This window comes from Takifugu rubripes, chromosome 20, assembly GCF_901000725.2.
Source record: "Takifugu rubripes chromosome 20, fTakRub1.2, whole genome shotgun sequence".
NCBI classification, from domain to species: domain Eukaryota; kingdom Metazoa; phylum Chordata; class Actinopteri; order Tetraodontiformes; family Tetraodontidae; genus Takifugu; species Takifugu rubripes.
In genome coordinates this window covers 6,140,458-6,155,797 of record NC_042304.1, presented here as the reverse complement: position 1 = coordinate 6,155,797, position 15,340 = coordinate 6,140,458, and the positions used below count along the sequence as shown (strand labels likewise).

General features: G+C 41.1%; 1 protein-coding gene across 4 annotated transcripts in view; it reads left to right on the top strand.

Annotated features, from left to right (window-relative positions):
* Positions 1 to 15,340, top strand: part of sbno2b (strawberry notch homolog 2b) — a 40,047-nt gene that overhangs the window by 18,845 nt on the left and 5,862 nt on the right. The window contains exons 1-24 of one of the 4 annotated variants that reach the window (XM_011614697.2): positions 646 to 1,030; positions 5,879 to 6,055; positions 6,615 to 6,701; positions 7,677 to 7,782; positions 7,920 to 8,080; positions 8,170 to 8,303; positions 8,392 to 8,482; positions 8,596 to 8,739; positions 8,836 to 8,953; positions 9,045 to 9,150; positions 9,317 to 9,470; positions 9,565 to 9,741; positions 9,958 to 10,055; positions 10,317 to 10,399; positions 10,554 to 10,736; positions 10,891 to 11,012; positions 11,123 to 11,254; positions 11,372 to 11,507; positions 12,560 to 12,672; positions 13,992 to 14,063; positions 14,143 to 14,251; positions 14,335 to 14,406; positions 14,495 to 14,638; positions 14,745 to 14,839. In XM_011614697.2, coding sequence (XP_011612999.2) covers positions 971 to 1,030; positions 5,879 to 6,055; positions 6,615 to 6,701; positions 7,677 to 7,782; positions 7,920 to 8,080; positions 8,170 to 8,303; positions 8,392 to 8,482; positions 8,596 to 8,739; positions 8,836 to 8,953; positions 9,045 to 9,150; positions 9,317 to 9,470; positions 9,565 to 9,741; positions 9,958 to 10,055; positions 10,317 to 10,399; positions 10,554 to 10,736; positions 10,891 to 11,012; positions 11,123 to 11,254; positions 11,372 to 11,507; positions 12,560 to 12,672; positions 13,992 to 14,063; positions 14,143 to 14,251; positions 14,335 to 14,406; positions 14,495 to 14,638; positions 14,745 to 14,839 — 2,874 coding nt within the window. In that variant the 5' untranslated portion in view covers positions 646 to 970. Of the gene's footprint in view, positions 1 to 645; positions 1,031 to 5,878; positions 6,056 to 6,614; positions 6,702 to 7,676; positions 7,783 to 7,919; positions 8,081 to 8,169; positions 8,304 to 8,391; positions 8,483 to 8,595; positions 8,740 to 8,835; positions 8,954 to 9,044; positions 9,151 to 9,316; positions 9,471 to 9,564; positions 9,742 to 9,957; positions 10,056 to 10,316; positions 10,400 to 10,553; positions 10,737 to 10,890; positions 11,013 to 11,122; positions 11,255 to 11,371; positions 11,508 to 12,559; positions 12,673 to 13,991; positions 14,064 to 14,142; positions 14,252 to 14,334; positions 14,407 to 14,494; positions 14,639 to 14,744; positions 14,840 to 15,340 lie in introns of those variants that run through there. The other 3 variants (XM_011614695.2, XM_011614694.2, XM_011614696.2) reach the window with 3 other exon arrangements.

Below are 15,340 nucleotides of genomic sequence, written 5' to 3'. Positions count from 1 at the left end.
TTGGATTTGTTAAAATAACCCATTTGTCATCTGATTCCCAGCATTTTTGAATAATTACAGCCTTTATTCCAGTAATGCGAATGCAAGTCAGAGAAGGTTCACAATATCAATTTGCCTCTGCACATAAACCTATTGTTTATTAAATGTTAACCGCTAAAATAATTTTGCTCTAATCTCTTCTTTGAGTGACTCACTAGCCCAATGAGCTAATTACACAGCTCACTTGATTCCTTTAGAACACATTTGTCAGTGTTGAATCCTTCAAGGAAGTGAGCTCGGCAGACAGGTACACGGACCAAATGAAGACCGACAGACAGCCAGCCAGTCATGGATTTTGTCTGTCTGTATAATATGAGAAATTTGTGTCCCAGGCCCATTAAAAGTAGCAGTTTAGCAGCAGGGTGTGAAGAGCAGCCAGGTCCAGAATGCAATACTGTTTACACTACAAATGCGGTTGAGTTACACCATGTACAGTAAAAAGGGCCTGACTGCCAGTAACTCTAGTCACTTACCAACAAAAGCATCATTTCCTGAAAGCTCCTCCCTCCCCTCCCTCCCCACCTCTCCCCTCCCTCCCCTCCTCTTCTCTCTCACTCACTCTCCAACCACCTCAGAGGAACTAGTCCACAATCACTATGACTAAGTTCGCTATGCAAATACAAGCCTGTCCTGACAAAGCAGGAAGCACGTTGTAGACTTGCTTGTGCGTCTGTCGGCGAGGGCAGCGGTGTTTGTGTGCAGCAGCTTATTTGACAGGGTTACCTGGAGTACCGGCAGATGTGTGTGTCCAGGCAGAGAGGATCTGTTAAAGGGTTGCTGAGTGCCCACTGTTAGGTGGAAATGCACCAGCAGTAAGGTGAATAACATCACTTTGAGCACCACATGGAAGAGCCCGTCATATTCAGGGATTCACGGAGAAGCGGGATTGTGTGCGCGTGTACTTTATTCCATCATTGAAGTGCTCGGACTCATGTCGCTCATGCAGATCTGGACTAAATTTTATTCGCAGCTGGGACGACCTCTTCCTAAGGTACAAATGCTGTCTACTTCTTTTTAGAAGAAAGTATAAACTGCTCTGAGTTGTGTACATAAAAGTCTCAGCTTCCTTATCTGATATGTTTTGGATAAGATTAGGCTGTAGTTTTTAAAATTTTAACTTCCTTGAAATTTTTCTGAAAGCAGTTCCGTGTGATTCCAGTTCTCTTCCAGATGTGATTATTTTACCTTGTTTTCTAACATGGGACGGGTGAGGAAACTAAAATTAGAACCTTTTCCTTTAAGGTTACGGAAACCTTTGCTCAATAAGGAGGATTGCAGGACAAACTAAGCTATATCGAAGACTGGGGACATTTTTTAAAATCCTTTTTTTAACAGTCATTTAGCCTTGTCTCTTACCACCTGCTCATAAGTCTGACACAGCTGTTGTTTCTTGGAAAAAATACTGACGAACGTATCCCTGGATTAGCATTTGAGCTCACTGTTGAATGATGACCTGGTTGTGGATGCGATTTTTTGCGCTGGTCAGGTCGGAGACAACAGTAATCGACCTGTTTCCTGGTTGATGCGTAGAGATGATATGGCGTGCGGTAACTTGCTGAGTTTCCCAACATCGGACTAACTGTTATTTGACATTATTATCGTTTACATCTTATCTTGAGTTGTTTTCTTCTGGTCTCACATATGCAAGGATTGATTTGTAGTTTTTTATAATGTATTTCATTAAACTCAGCAGATCCGTGTTCGCGTGAACACGTGCTTAGGTAGTAAAGCCAGTCCTTTTTTGAAGCAGCGGTATGGGGAAATGGTAAATTTAAATGTTTAAAAATAGATGGAAATTGAATCAAAATAGAACATGAGGGTGTGCATTAATACCAGGGGTGCAGCTGAGTGGTCCATGATGTCAGTTTCCTGGCATTACTGGAAGAAGAAATCTGAAGATGGGGGGTGAAATGATGAGTAGCGAAAGAAATTGTTCAAATGCAAGACAATTCAAGTTAACCAGTATTTTTTGGCCATAAATTTTTAAAAATTAATCTTTTTGCCTCCATTTGAAGAGGTCATGCGCCAGACAGTAGACAGCCGAGAGGGCATAATGGTAATATTCCAGCTAATTATCACCTGCCGACGGGTCTCCTAATATAACGTTGGACAGATGCACAGATTCCCTTTTCTTTGGACTTGTGTAATTACACCCTGCTGGTCCTGACTGAGGTGCAGCGAACTGTGCTTCGCCTCTAACATGTATTTTTTTATACGGATGGATGCATTAATGTATGGGTCAAAGCAAAAGAGACTATTTATGATGATATCCCAGTTAGGGATATTCTTTGCATTTTGTGGTGATCCTCCCCGTGAAATAATTTCAATAGGGATTTTCATCAAAACAATATGTGCAGCGCCTAGAAAGTCTGTTATTATGAAGCAGAGATTTAAGCTGTAGTTGTGCTCTTAGGGTAATGCTGTGTCACTCATGCCCTTTATGGTTGACGCGGCGTTCCATGACTTACAATATGGAAAAATTCCAGGAGGCATGTAGGTAGCATTCAGTCCCTGGCTCATTAAAACAGGAATATTTAGCTTTCAAGAAACCAGCACTCGATATATGAAAGGAAAATGTTCTATCAGGTTCAGGTATATGCTAACCAAATCATTCTGGAATCTTTTGACTTCCGAAACATCCAAACTACCCAGATCATCTTCAAATTCAGCTATGCCTCATTTGTAAAAAAAATATAGAATCATCTTTGATGTCTCTGGTGACAAATTGTAAGTAGGAAATGTCATTTAATTTATTGTGAGGTGCCTTAAGTAAAACATTACATTTCATGTTTGCATCTTTAAAAAAGATGATTGTTTTAGCTACTGGTAGTAATTCAACTAATTGTGAGCAGGACTTGACACAGAAAAGGTGGACAGCTATGTGAGGGATGCTGGACATGCAGCAGGGTAGCTTTACACTTTAGAAAGAAACATTAACACCAGTTCAAGTCGACAGCACATGAAATGAGACATTTTAATGCATGCGCATGTGCTATCTGACAGGGTCACTTAAGGTCATCAGGCGGTCTGACTTAGAGGCACTGTACTCTGCCGTATTAGTGTGTCACTGTTTCCCAGCTGATATGTTCTGGTACAGACTTCACTTTTGTCATTCAAAAGAACAGTGCGATTCAGGCAGTAATATACACCCCTTACCATCAGCACGACATATAATGTATTGGTGTCATTAATGTCAAAAATGTATTAGTCAGATGTCTTCACTGAGAAGTGACAACAGTAAGCCAGACTGACATTTGTGCCAAAGATAAGAGAGATCTGAAAATAAGATAATCAGCACGGTGGGATATGAGACGTGTGTTCGTGTGTACCATGTGAGTGTGTACGGAAGTGGCAGACCAGCATGACTTGTTTCCTGGCCTGGGAATAGCAGCCAGCTTGGCTGGTGTAGGAGGGGGAAGCCCAAGGCTGGCGCTGGTCTGAGGTGTGAGTTCGGCCTCTCGGTTAGACAGGTTATTGAGTTTATTTCTGACATTTGTGTTCTTTAGACGACTGGACACATTAAAATGGGTTTTGCAAATACTAAATTAAATATAGTGATATTTCCTTACATGCTTTTTATTCTGTACAGTTAATTACACCATAAATGTGTATTTCATTTGGAATCTATAAATAGCATCTCCCCACCCACCTCTCACCCCCTTAAACCTGCTCCTGAACTCCATCTTGGAATATTAAATAGTGTTGTTATAATGAAGAGAAGCAACAGCTGGTAAAACTATCTGTCATAATTAGCATGTGGATATTTGGCCTCATTTCTTGAGCATTTATCTTTTGAGTGCTTTTGATGCAGGTAATGCCACCAAATCGCCACCTGGAAAGCAGCTTGTACACAAATTTGAAGTGTTTGATTGTGCAGCAGTAATTTAGATCACATGGTTGTTAGTCAGTGGTTCATTTATTTTCTCCTTTCTCCGGATGTAACAATGCACAAACAATGTTCTTTGGAGATAAAATCACAACCGAAGGTTGCACTGCAGTATGTGCCACCTGGCATTGACATGGTGTTAGTAGTAAATATTACTGTTTTTTTGTCAATGCAAGTTTCACACACAGTAGTTTACCGGTAGTTGTTTTCATATTGTAGATTGAATCAGTTGTTTCAAGAGGTGGATTTTCTGTAGAAACAATGTTTCACATCCTCCTTCTACATCTTTGCCCTGTTATTTCAAGTTGATTTTTATTTTGCTCGTGTTTAAAAAAGAAGCAGGATTAGCACTTACACGCGTGTGTTGTGTTGTGCTGTGTGTGTGTGTGAGGGATGTGTTCTGTAGAAGGAGCCAAATTAACATCAGAATTCAGGCCTTATCTTGCTTGTCAGGAGCCGGTCTTCGATGCACAGGTCTTGGGTATGGGTCTGCAGGGGCCCAGACACTGCTGCCTCTGTTCCACTCTGCTGAGCAGCAGCATTAACATGCTCTGCTGTGTTTTCATTTGCACCGTTTCAATTGTGATAAGCTACTATCTGAACTCAGGGTCTTTCTTCCACCACCGCTTCAACACATTGTGCTGTGCTCCCTGAATGGACACACTGTGGAAAACCTTTAAGTCACAATGCAGCTCCACATGGACATTACCAAGACACCTAAATCATATGGAATATTTCCCATGTGTTTTAATTTTTATTTATTCCGTAATATCGTAGCAGCTAATGTGTTGTGAAAACACACTGGTGAGCAATAAATGAAGAAAAGCAAAGACTTGGGCTTTAGCTCCTGGATTACAAACACCCTCTACACTTTTGAGGGGAGGCAAACTTTTGAAGAGCTTGTTTTCAGAGCTCATGCCTGATCTTGCCCTCAGGAAGCGCATGTAAAGAAGAGGAACAACAAAAGCATAGTGAGAGAGGTGAAGAGAATATAATCTCAGAGCCTCAAGCAAACTCTGATAAGATGAGTGCTATATCCTTGAAAATGTTCTCTTTGTAATACACAGACATCAATGTACCACAGTCAGCCAGGCGTTCCTCGCCAGAAGCCGAAAATGCAAAAAAAAAAAATAAAGCATCGTTGTCTGCCTGCCGTTTAGCACCCTCACTGGGCCCCATTCCCATGTGATGCAGTCATGTTAGCAGAAAGCTGTGCATCTTGTCAGTGAAATACTATTTTCTACCTGACTGATGAAGACAAGAATGATGGAAGGGGTAAAGACGACACAGTATGTTGCCTTTTTTACACGGATAAATACAATGTAATACCTTGTCTATTTTTTACCATTCTTAGTCTCTGTAAAGCAGCTGAAAGGTATGATAAATATTGGGGCTGCCTTGTCTCTGAGGAAAAGGGTTATTATATTGCTAAATAAGCAGATTTTTTCCATGTGATCCACCCGAGGCTGTTGCACATTTCTTGTAGTGTGTAGCTGGAACGTGTGGGTGTGGGAACTCCCACACATGGTTCCAGGGGAATATGCACAATCACATACAACAAAGTTAAGAAAATTCACATGTGCATTTGTGACACTTTCTTTCTCTCTCTCCAGCTGCTTCTTGATTGCTATGTTCTCACACTCCTCAACAGTAACACTGTTCTAGTTACAGATGGGTCAGGACTGGGCATGACATGCTTGTGACTTGAGAAATGTATAAATATATTGATTGGAAAGGAGTCATGGCTGAATTTGTTCTGGTTATTTTCTGTGCTTCCTTCTAAACCAACCTAGTCACCATGTTACATGCATCATTTTCCTGAACGTGCAATTTCTATTTTTTTTTTTCAGTGTAAAATTGTGCAAACAGCACAATATTTACTGGTTTTAATACTATTACCTACAGCGTTGGTCCCTTGCTAAAGCCATCCTTTCTTCTGATCTTTCTCTTCAGGACTTAGCCTGCATTGATGAGCTCTCCACAAACTCCCTGTTCTCCTCTCCGGCTGACTCACTGTCAGAATATGCCGATAGCCAGTCCTTCATCAACGCAGACAACCTGGACACCGTGCCCACCATCTGGGACATCAACACTAATACTACGAACGCACCAGCACAGAGCCAGTTAGAGGTTGGTTGCAAACCTTTGCACACACATCTTTTATCAATTATGCTATCCTCTCCTTTATCATCTACAGTTAACTTTGTGTTCTTGATGCAGAAAATAAACCAAATTGTTCCTCTTTAATGAACAAAGTATTAGTCACAGAGGTGAATGATTGTCCTGTTTGTGCGTCACATGCTTTTAAAGTGTTGTCCCTCTGTGCCTGTCATAGTCTGGTGAATCCATTTTCAATTTATTGGTTCCAGGAATGTTTTTTCTTTCTATTCTAATGTCAGCTATTTTCATTTTGTCCTTATTTTCTTCATTAGCTTTCACAGGCTTTTTTTTGTATTGATATTTTTTTGCCCTTCCCTGGCGTTTGATGTCAAAATTCTGATAGAAATGTATACTTTATAACTGGGCTTATGTCTAAACAGACATATTTATTCAACTTACACAAACTGGAAGTCTATTGCAGGCATACAGAACACGCACAATTTGTCTTTTTTGTTCTCTTTTTCTGTTATAGTTGTATCTTTTTTTTATTTGCGTTTTGTTCGTTTTTGATTTTATGTTTTGTCGACAGCTAAATGGCACCGGCAGGTTTCACGGTTTGGCAAGTTTGGATGATATAACTGCTCTTATCAGCACGCCACCTTTAGCAGGATTCCAGGTAGCCTCTCCAAACTGGATGTTTAAATTCCGATTTCCCACAGAAACCTAACCCTGTCACTGGATTTCTCATTCCTCGCTTCTTATATGCCAGAGCCATGGTCCTGTGTGTTTGTCATTAAAGTGGACAGAATTGCCTGGTATTCTCTAAAGTCTACTGTATGTTGTTTCCCTTCTAGACTATTTAACTTGTTAATATAGTAATGGACAAGCATTTAAAGATAATGTACTGGTTAATGCCTCAACTCTCTATGTTGAACAAAATTTGGGCATTACTTAAGACACATTTGGAGCCAGTTAAATATTCACCTTATCTAACAATCTGTGGCCTTATTTGGGCCTGATGTTGGGGCTTTGCATTTTGGGGTTCAGTCTTGGGTAGATTGAACTCACAGTCAAACCTTTTTTTATGTGGTAGAATTTTGTGGGGGTTTTCTATGTTAATGATTTTTAGAAACAAGATCAACATTCTGCAGTCATCCATTAGCTAAACTAAAAATGAATCAGGAAGTGTGGCAGTTACCATGTGCTCTATGATAACCCATAGTTCACATGTGAGGGAAAACAGGACCAGTGTGTCTGGCAAGTGTGTAAATCTGGACACACAAATATCTATGTATATTACACATATAGTTTTGCAAATCCAAAATATTTTACCCTCTGAATTCTTTACAATGAAACATGTCAAATTTGACTCAGGCTTTTGTTCCAATTCTTAGCTATCTGGACCCTCCGAGGGCTAAACCACTTATTTACATTCTGTCTGCTTTTTCTTTGACGTTTCATCCGCTCTGTTTAACTGACCTTGATAAGATTCTCTAACTGTTTTTCTGTCTATATGCTAATCTGATACTAACTGCTTATCTGCCTCTGACTCTCACAGCTTGTCCTTTTGTTAACCAGATGGGTCAAGTACAAATTCCAATTGTGGCTTTTATTCAGGGGGAACAATACTTTAAAACTGTTTTGTTTCCAGGTCCAGAGAACCCAGCCTCCTCCAGAGGAAGAAGAGGAGGCCGAGGAGGAAGAGACAGAGGAACTGGGACATGTAGACACATATGCAGAGTACAAGCCTTCCAAATGTAGGCTCCTACACCAAATAAATCCATTTAACTTTCAAACATTCTTTCATTTTAACTTGGTCATTAATTTGTTTTGTTCTCATTGTGACATGAAAATATGTGAAATCTTAATTTGCTCTTTCTCCTTCTTTCCTCAGCCACTATAGGAATTTCTCATCCTGACATAGTAGTTGAGACCAACACTTTATCAAGCGTCCCTCCACCTGACATCACATACGTTCTGTCTCTCCCTGAAACAACCATTAAAGGTGGCCTGCTATCCGCTCTGCAGCTGGAGGCCATCATATACGGCTGCCAGGTATAAGGCACATCCATTTAATACAAGAAGTCATTATTTTTGCATCCATGAGTGTTAATTATCCATCATCCCTTTATATTTGCCATTAGCAACATGAGGTTATACTTCAGAACAAGCAAAGGGCAGGCTTCCTGATTGGAGATGGGGCAGGGGTTGGCAAGGGACGCACTGTGGCAGGAATCATTCTTGAGAATTACCTTAAGGGAAGGAAAAAGGCTTTATGGTAAGGTATAGTTGCATGTACAGAGCATGCACAGGCTGGTTTGTGTAGAATCCAACTGAATTAAATCCTTTCCTGTTCCTGCTTTCAGGTTCAGCATATCAAATGACCTGAAATTTGACGCAGAGAGAGATCTAAAGGACATAGATGCACCACATATTCCTGTGCTTGCCTTAAACAAGGTGAGTCCTGGAGGAATCGGTGACAGAGCAGGAAAATCCGTTTATTGTGAGATGTTTGTCAAAGTGTATACAGTATTTACCTGAGTTTTGACTATTTCTTTTTGGTTCTCTAGATTAAGTATGGAGACACAGCTACCTCAGAAGGAGTCCTATTTGCAACTTATTCTGCTCTGATCGGCGAGAGCCAGGCAGGGGGGCAGCACCGGACGAGAATTAAACAGATCCTAGACTGGTGCAAGCCAGACTTTGATGGTGTTGTATCCTTTCATTTTGACAAGCACATGTCTGGGTTTTCTAATGCAAATTGCTTTTTTGGAGTTTGCGCTTTTGTCCTTAATCTCACCCACTAACAGATCATTTTTGATGAATGCCACAAAGCTAAGAATGCCACATCTACAAAGATGGGCAAGGCAGTGCTTGACCTGCAAAACCAACTGCCACGGGCTAGAGTGGTGTACGCCAGTGCCACGGGTAGGCTGACAAGACAAGACTGCGGAAAAAACATGTACACAATGCACTGAGGATTTAACTTGTTATTTTTTTTATTTAATCTTTGCCCCAGGTGCCTCTGAGCCAAAGAACATGATCTACATGAGCCGTCTGGGAATCTGGGGTGAAGGCACACCCTTCAGAACCTTTGATGACTTCCTACATGCAATCGAGAAGCGGTTTGTACAATCACGCTCCAAAGTATTGTGTATTTAAAGACTTCCCTGTCATGTAATCTCCAAATGGCTGTGTTTACTGGAATATACCTTTTGATCAGCTAGTGGAAATATCTGGTTTGCCCATGATCAAATCATGTGGTATCATTTTTGTGTGGTTTGTATACAGAGGTGTCGGTGCCATGGAGATTGTTGCTATGGACATGAAAGTGAGTGGGATGTACATTGCCCGGCAACTGAGCTTCTCAGGGGTTTCCTTCCGTATTGAAGAGATCGGACTGGACAATGACTTCAAACTGGTCTACAACAAGGCTGCCAAGCTGGTAAAGATCCCAGATGATGAGTGGGCTGTGGGTTACTGCATTAGTGTATGCCATTGTACACCATTTGTGATCTTCTCCTTAAATGTGTGTCCAGTGGGCAGAAGCTTTGCAGGTATTCATGCGTGCAGCTGATGAGCTGGGCCTGGTGAGCAGGAAGTCACTGTGGGGACAGTTCTGGTCATCCCACCAGCGCTTCTTCAAATACCTCTGTATTGCTGCCAAGGTCCGCTGTCTGGTGGAGCTGGCCCAAAAAGAACTGGAGGCTGGAAAGGTCAGTGCAAATGATTCTAGGGGGCTGAGTCATATAATATGTATAATCCAGAGGATTATACATGACCCAAGGAACATCCAAGTATGAAGTGAAATTCAATACAGTTTAATTAGTGAGCAAAATGGGCAGATTTAATTTAGTGCTAAAATTAATCCTGTGTAGCTGGTAAGTGTACGATGAAGTGGTGCCCTGATATGTCATTTCTCTCCTTTGCAGTGCATTGTTGTTGGGCTTCAGTCTACTGGAGAGTCCCGCACCCGAGAAGTCCTGGATGAGAATGACGGCCATCTTGACAGATTTGTTTCTGCTGCAGAGTGAGTGCAGATTAACATTTTACGTGCCATTTCTGCTTGTCACTGAAATTAGATTGATTTCAATTTGTATTTGCTAAAATTACAAAGTGTTAGGTGATTGCTTTGATTTTAAACTATTCCTGTGACAGATGTGTTCATCTGTCTGCCAACAACTGGCAGTGACCTGTACTCTATATTGAGTCCAGATCTGGAATACACTTGTGTTATTATTATTTTCCTTTCATTTATTCATAAGTGCTTTTTGTTTGCTGCTGTCTTTAGGGGAGTATTCCAGTCTCTTGTAACAAAACACTTTCCATCAGAGAAGCAGAGGAGGGAGAAAGCACCAGGGAACAAGAGGAAACGTAAGTGGGCTGAGACTGTTGCTATAAGCGTGGAATAATTCCACAAATTTCAATAGCAGTGAAACACCACTCAGTGCTGTCTGCATTCTGTGTTATGGCTTTGTGAATGAAGACATTTCAACGTCTCTTTATCGACGTGATTATTCCTCAACAGGGAAGCCTCGAGGTCGCCAACCTAAGGTACCCAAGCACAATGTGGACAGTGGTGGGGTGATCAACATCAGTGACGACAGCAGCAGTGACTCTGATGGAATGGAGACAGACTCCAACTCCTCACCAGACTCTCTGCTAGACAATGATGATGTCATCTTTGTTAACCACACTAACGGTCAGACAGGTAGCCCACTTGGTTTTATATAGCACCTGTTATCTTAGCTATGACTATATGACATTTACTGTCTATTAATGATATATATTTATTTATTTATTGGCCAGTGTGTGCATTTTGCATTAAGGTTGAGTTGTTATTGTGTCTTTGTTACTGTCCACAGCCAGGATAGAGGAGATGAAGCAGGACCTCCTTCACAAAATATCCATACTGGGAAAAGAACTACCTCTCAACACCTTGGACGAACTCATCGATAAGTTCGGAGGACCAGATAAAGTCTCAGAGGTGGACGTCTTAATCAAAGAATAATCAATCAAATACAAACATTCAGGATTTATTTGCGACAGACTATATATAGAATCGTACATTAACAGTGTGATGTATTTCCTGGGCAGATGACCGGCCGTCGGGGACGTGTGGTGCGGCGTCCCGACGGAAGTGTTCGTTATGAGTCGCGGGCTGAGCAGGGTCTAACCATCGACCACATCAACCTAAAGGAGAAAGATCGATTCATGAGTGGAGAAAAGGTGAGAAAATAGTAGCAGAAATAAACATCTGCTGCAGACAAAACAGTTTTGTGTCATTGCAATAAATCATTTCATTGACTTTATTGTACTGCGACTTTAAACCTCTTTCATTTCCAGTTGGTGGCCATTATCTCAGAGGCTGCTAGCTCTGGAATCTCCCTCCAAGCAGACAAGCGGGTAAAGAACCAGAGGCGGCGAGTCCACATGACATTGGAACTGCCTTGGAGTGCAGACAGGGCCATTCAGCAGTTTGGTGAGTCATGTCATATTTTGGGCAGGTCATAGGAAAATGAACTGAAAGCAACTTTGCACAAATGTCAGGTTTGGCTGAAGGGATGGCATATTTAGAGGTCAAAGGTCGTGGTCACAAGTAGCGTGGGTTTGGCAGTCTGCTGATCATACTCAGGAGTGAATGGTTTTAGTTTAGATTGTCGTAACAGCTAAAATCAAGTTTCATACACACATTGTAGCCATTGTATGCTGGTGGCATGGTTGACTCAGCCATGAACTCTGCTGTCTAGGGTATTTTCTGCAGAGTTTCATTTGAATATTCTGAAGGTTAGAGTCACGCTGACGCAATACAGGTTTTATATGCTACAACACAACCTCACACCAGAGGAAAATTAATTCTATTAAGTATCAATTTTTTTTTTCTATTAATGGCACTTCCATGTGTTATGTAGGTCATCGTGTTTAACAGGTTACAATCCTCCTGCCATTTTTCTGTTTATTGCATGTGATTCATCTGTTTTGTGAGATGAAATAAGAAAGTTTCATTCACATTGACTGTTTATTGATGATAATGGTGGATATTCACAGCAAGCTGCATGTTGATAGACATCTGTGTGACATTTACAAACCAGTTTGGCGTCATATTTAGAGTAAAAAGTGGTATAGTGCAATTATAAAGCCATTTGTAGCACCAACATTTGGAAAACATGTAATGTTGAGTAGTGTGCTTTTTTTGTTCTTGAAAAATGATGTTATTTGTGAAGAGGTTAAATATTCCACCTGGGACAACTTGCTGCCTGTGTGGGTTTTCTCCAGGTACTTCAGGTTTCTCTCTGTCCAAAAACGTGAACAATAGGCCGATTGTCGACTCTAAATTTCCCTGGGTGTGTGCATGCGAGTGAATGCTGTGTGTGTCCTGTGGTGGATGGGTGATGGGTGTATTCCGGCCTCATCCAGTGATTGCTAATATAAAGTATAAAGTATAAACAACATTGCAATTCCAAACTTGTATGCTGTGCTTTTAACCTCTTGAGTGAATAACAGTGTATTCATCGAACCTTTTTTCTGTCTTAGGTCGCACCCATCGATCCAACCAGGTAACAGCCCCAGAGTACATCTTTCTCATCTCAGAATTGGCAGGGGAGCGACGTTTTGCCTCCATTGTGGCTAAGAGACTGGAGAGCCTGGTAAATAATAGATGTTGCCTGGAGATACAAAAGCTGTATTTGCACTTTTCTTTCTTTTCAGAGATTTTACTTGCTGTAAATTGAATATGGTTACCTGTTTGACTTGCCAGTGTGATGGAAACTAACTCAATATGTTTTGGGTTTTACTGATTTGTTGCATCACCTCCAGCATTTGCTTCCTTGCCTGACCTTTAATGCTGTCTTTGGGTTGTCGGGGTAATTCCCGCCCTCTAGCAGATTTCTGCACTCTTGTTTTATTGCTGGTTCACCTAAGTAACATTAACTCGCCTCCACAATCCTCTAGAGATTCTGGGTCTTTCCCTTCTCCATCTCAATACACAGAATCGAGCGATCAGCAAAAAGGAAAACATCTTGTTTTTATCATTTTTGAGTTTGCGGTTTTTTCTTAGCAATCAATGAATGTCGGGACAGCAGTCTTTTCTTTCCATTGCGACAAAGCATGACAGTTTTTTTGGGAAAAGGTCAAGCAGTGCACATTGGGATGGTCTTTCCAGGAAGTTCTCTGTGTCTGCCAAGCGTGTTCGGTAAACCTGCATCAGGACTAGGCCGCATCTTAACCGCTCTCTCGAACTCGATGAAGTGGGACTGCGCACACAGGCATTTCATTTTGGACCCCGTTTTTACCTTTGTACAAGCTGACACCAGATCAGCAGTGACGTAACGTCTGGCTAAGGTTTCTCTTTGTTTTGGAATCTTGAGCCACTTTTAAATGTGGACAGCTGGCTACAAATGCCCTTCACAGTTTATTTAAACCCTGAATGTAAATGGAAAAAGCTGACTGACACAGAAAACTATAGTTTATAGAAAACTATCCCTCATGTTATTTAATGTCTCCTTAATGCTCTACGTTGGACTTTTGCTTTGTCTATCTTAATGGTATGTTCACTAAAATCCCTTTTTATGAATCAACGTATTATATCTAAGAACAAACATTTTTCCTCAGTGACTTAACTTTCTGAATGGTGGTCAGTATAGGGAAGTTCGTTAATGTCAGTTTCTCAAATCAATCAGCGCCGACGTGGTGCTGAATGACATCACACCAAACACGTCAATGAAAATGCAGAAATGATCACTTGGAACAAAGTACAGATGTACAGTAATTTCAGTATGTCACCGAAAATAGTTTTAGCACAAACTGAATTCATGTGGGAGATGAAATTGTCTGGTGAAAGGTTGTGGTCACATATGACCAAAATACTCCTGATGTGTGCATCCATTCCTCCCCGCGGTGTGTTACAGCCATTAAAGGCTGCGAAGCTGAGATCAGTGTAACCGGTCAATGTTGCTTCCTTTTCTAGGGTGCGTTGACTCATGGAGACAGACGAGCGACAGAATCCAGAGACCTGAGCAAGTACAACTTTGAGAACAAGGTAGACAAATCTAAGAGGAGTAATGCAAGCGTTATCACAGTCTGCTTTGCTGAGTGATTGACTGCCCTCATTTTTTCAGTATGGTACCAAGGCTCTTGATAAGATCACCAAATCAATTATGGGCCACATAGAGAATAAGGTCCCCCCTCCTAAAGGCTACCCAGGGGGGTGTGCCATGTTCTTCAGAGGTATGCTCGCCTGACTGTTTGAATAAAACAGACCCGCTTTAATAACACACAATTGAGCACAGCTTTGTTTTTGTTGATTTCAGATATGAAGCTTGGCATGATGGATGTGGGAATTCTTTGTAAGGATCCTCGGTTTGGGATCAGCACTGAGAAAGGTACAGCCAGAGGCCAGCCGGCATTCTGCACACATTGTTAATATTAGTGCAGCTTCCCAATGAAATATTCTTTGGTTTTTTTTCCCAGACTGCAGCATCACCAAGTTCTTAAATCGCATCCTGGGTCTGGAAGTTCACAAGCAGAACTACCTGTTCCAGTATTTCACTGACAACTTTGACTACCTTATTGAGAAAGACAAAAAGGAGGGCAAATATGACATGGGAATCCTAGGTATAGTGGCAACATTAAATGGAAACATTGCTTCATATCTATTCCTAAAAAGGATATAACTCTTCTTATATATATAATACTAAGTTATTATTTTGTTCTGACACAGATCTCGCTCCTGGCAATGATGAGATCTATGAGGAGAAGCAGGAAATCTTCTTGACAGCTGGAAACCCCCAGGATGGACAGGTTGTTCTCTATAAAGTAAGCAAAACAAAGGCTTCCCTCTGGTGTGAGAGCCAGCTCATTACGCCACATAAATGCCATTGTTGCCTCACGTTGTTGAGTCAGCAGACATTGTCTAGGTAACATAGTATGTCTTTTTCTTTAACAGTATGATACTAGGTATTGTCGAACTTAAAAACAAAGCTCTAACTAATAACGTGCAAGCTGAAACAAAGATTAAGGTTTACTGGTGGGTACGGACTTTTCATGCTTTAGTTTGTGTTGGAAATTTTAACCATCAGAATGAACATTTCTCTGTTCGATGGGTCAAAAGTCTATGAGGTGTGCAATCGCACTGTCACGGGTCATGTTCATTTCCTTGTTGACTTGATTTAAAATAAATTCTTTCACAGTGATTAACTGTAAACTTGGTTCCTACACCTCTAGATAGAGAACTAGTCTACACTTTATTTCACTTTCTAAAGAGACTAGGATCATACAGTCAGGGCTGAGAAGGCTACTCAGACAGAAACAAGGAGA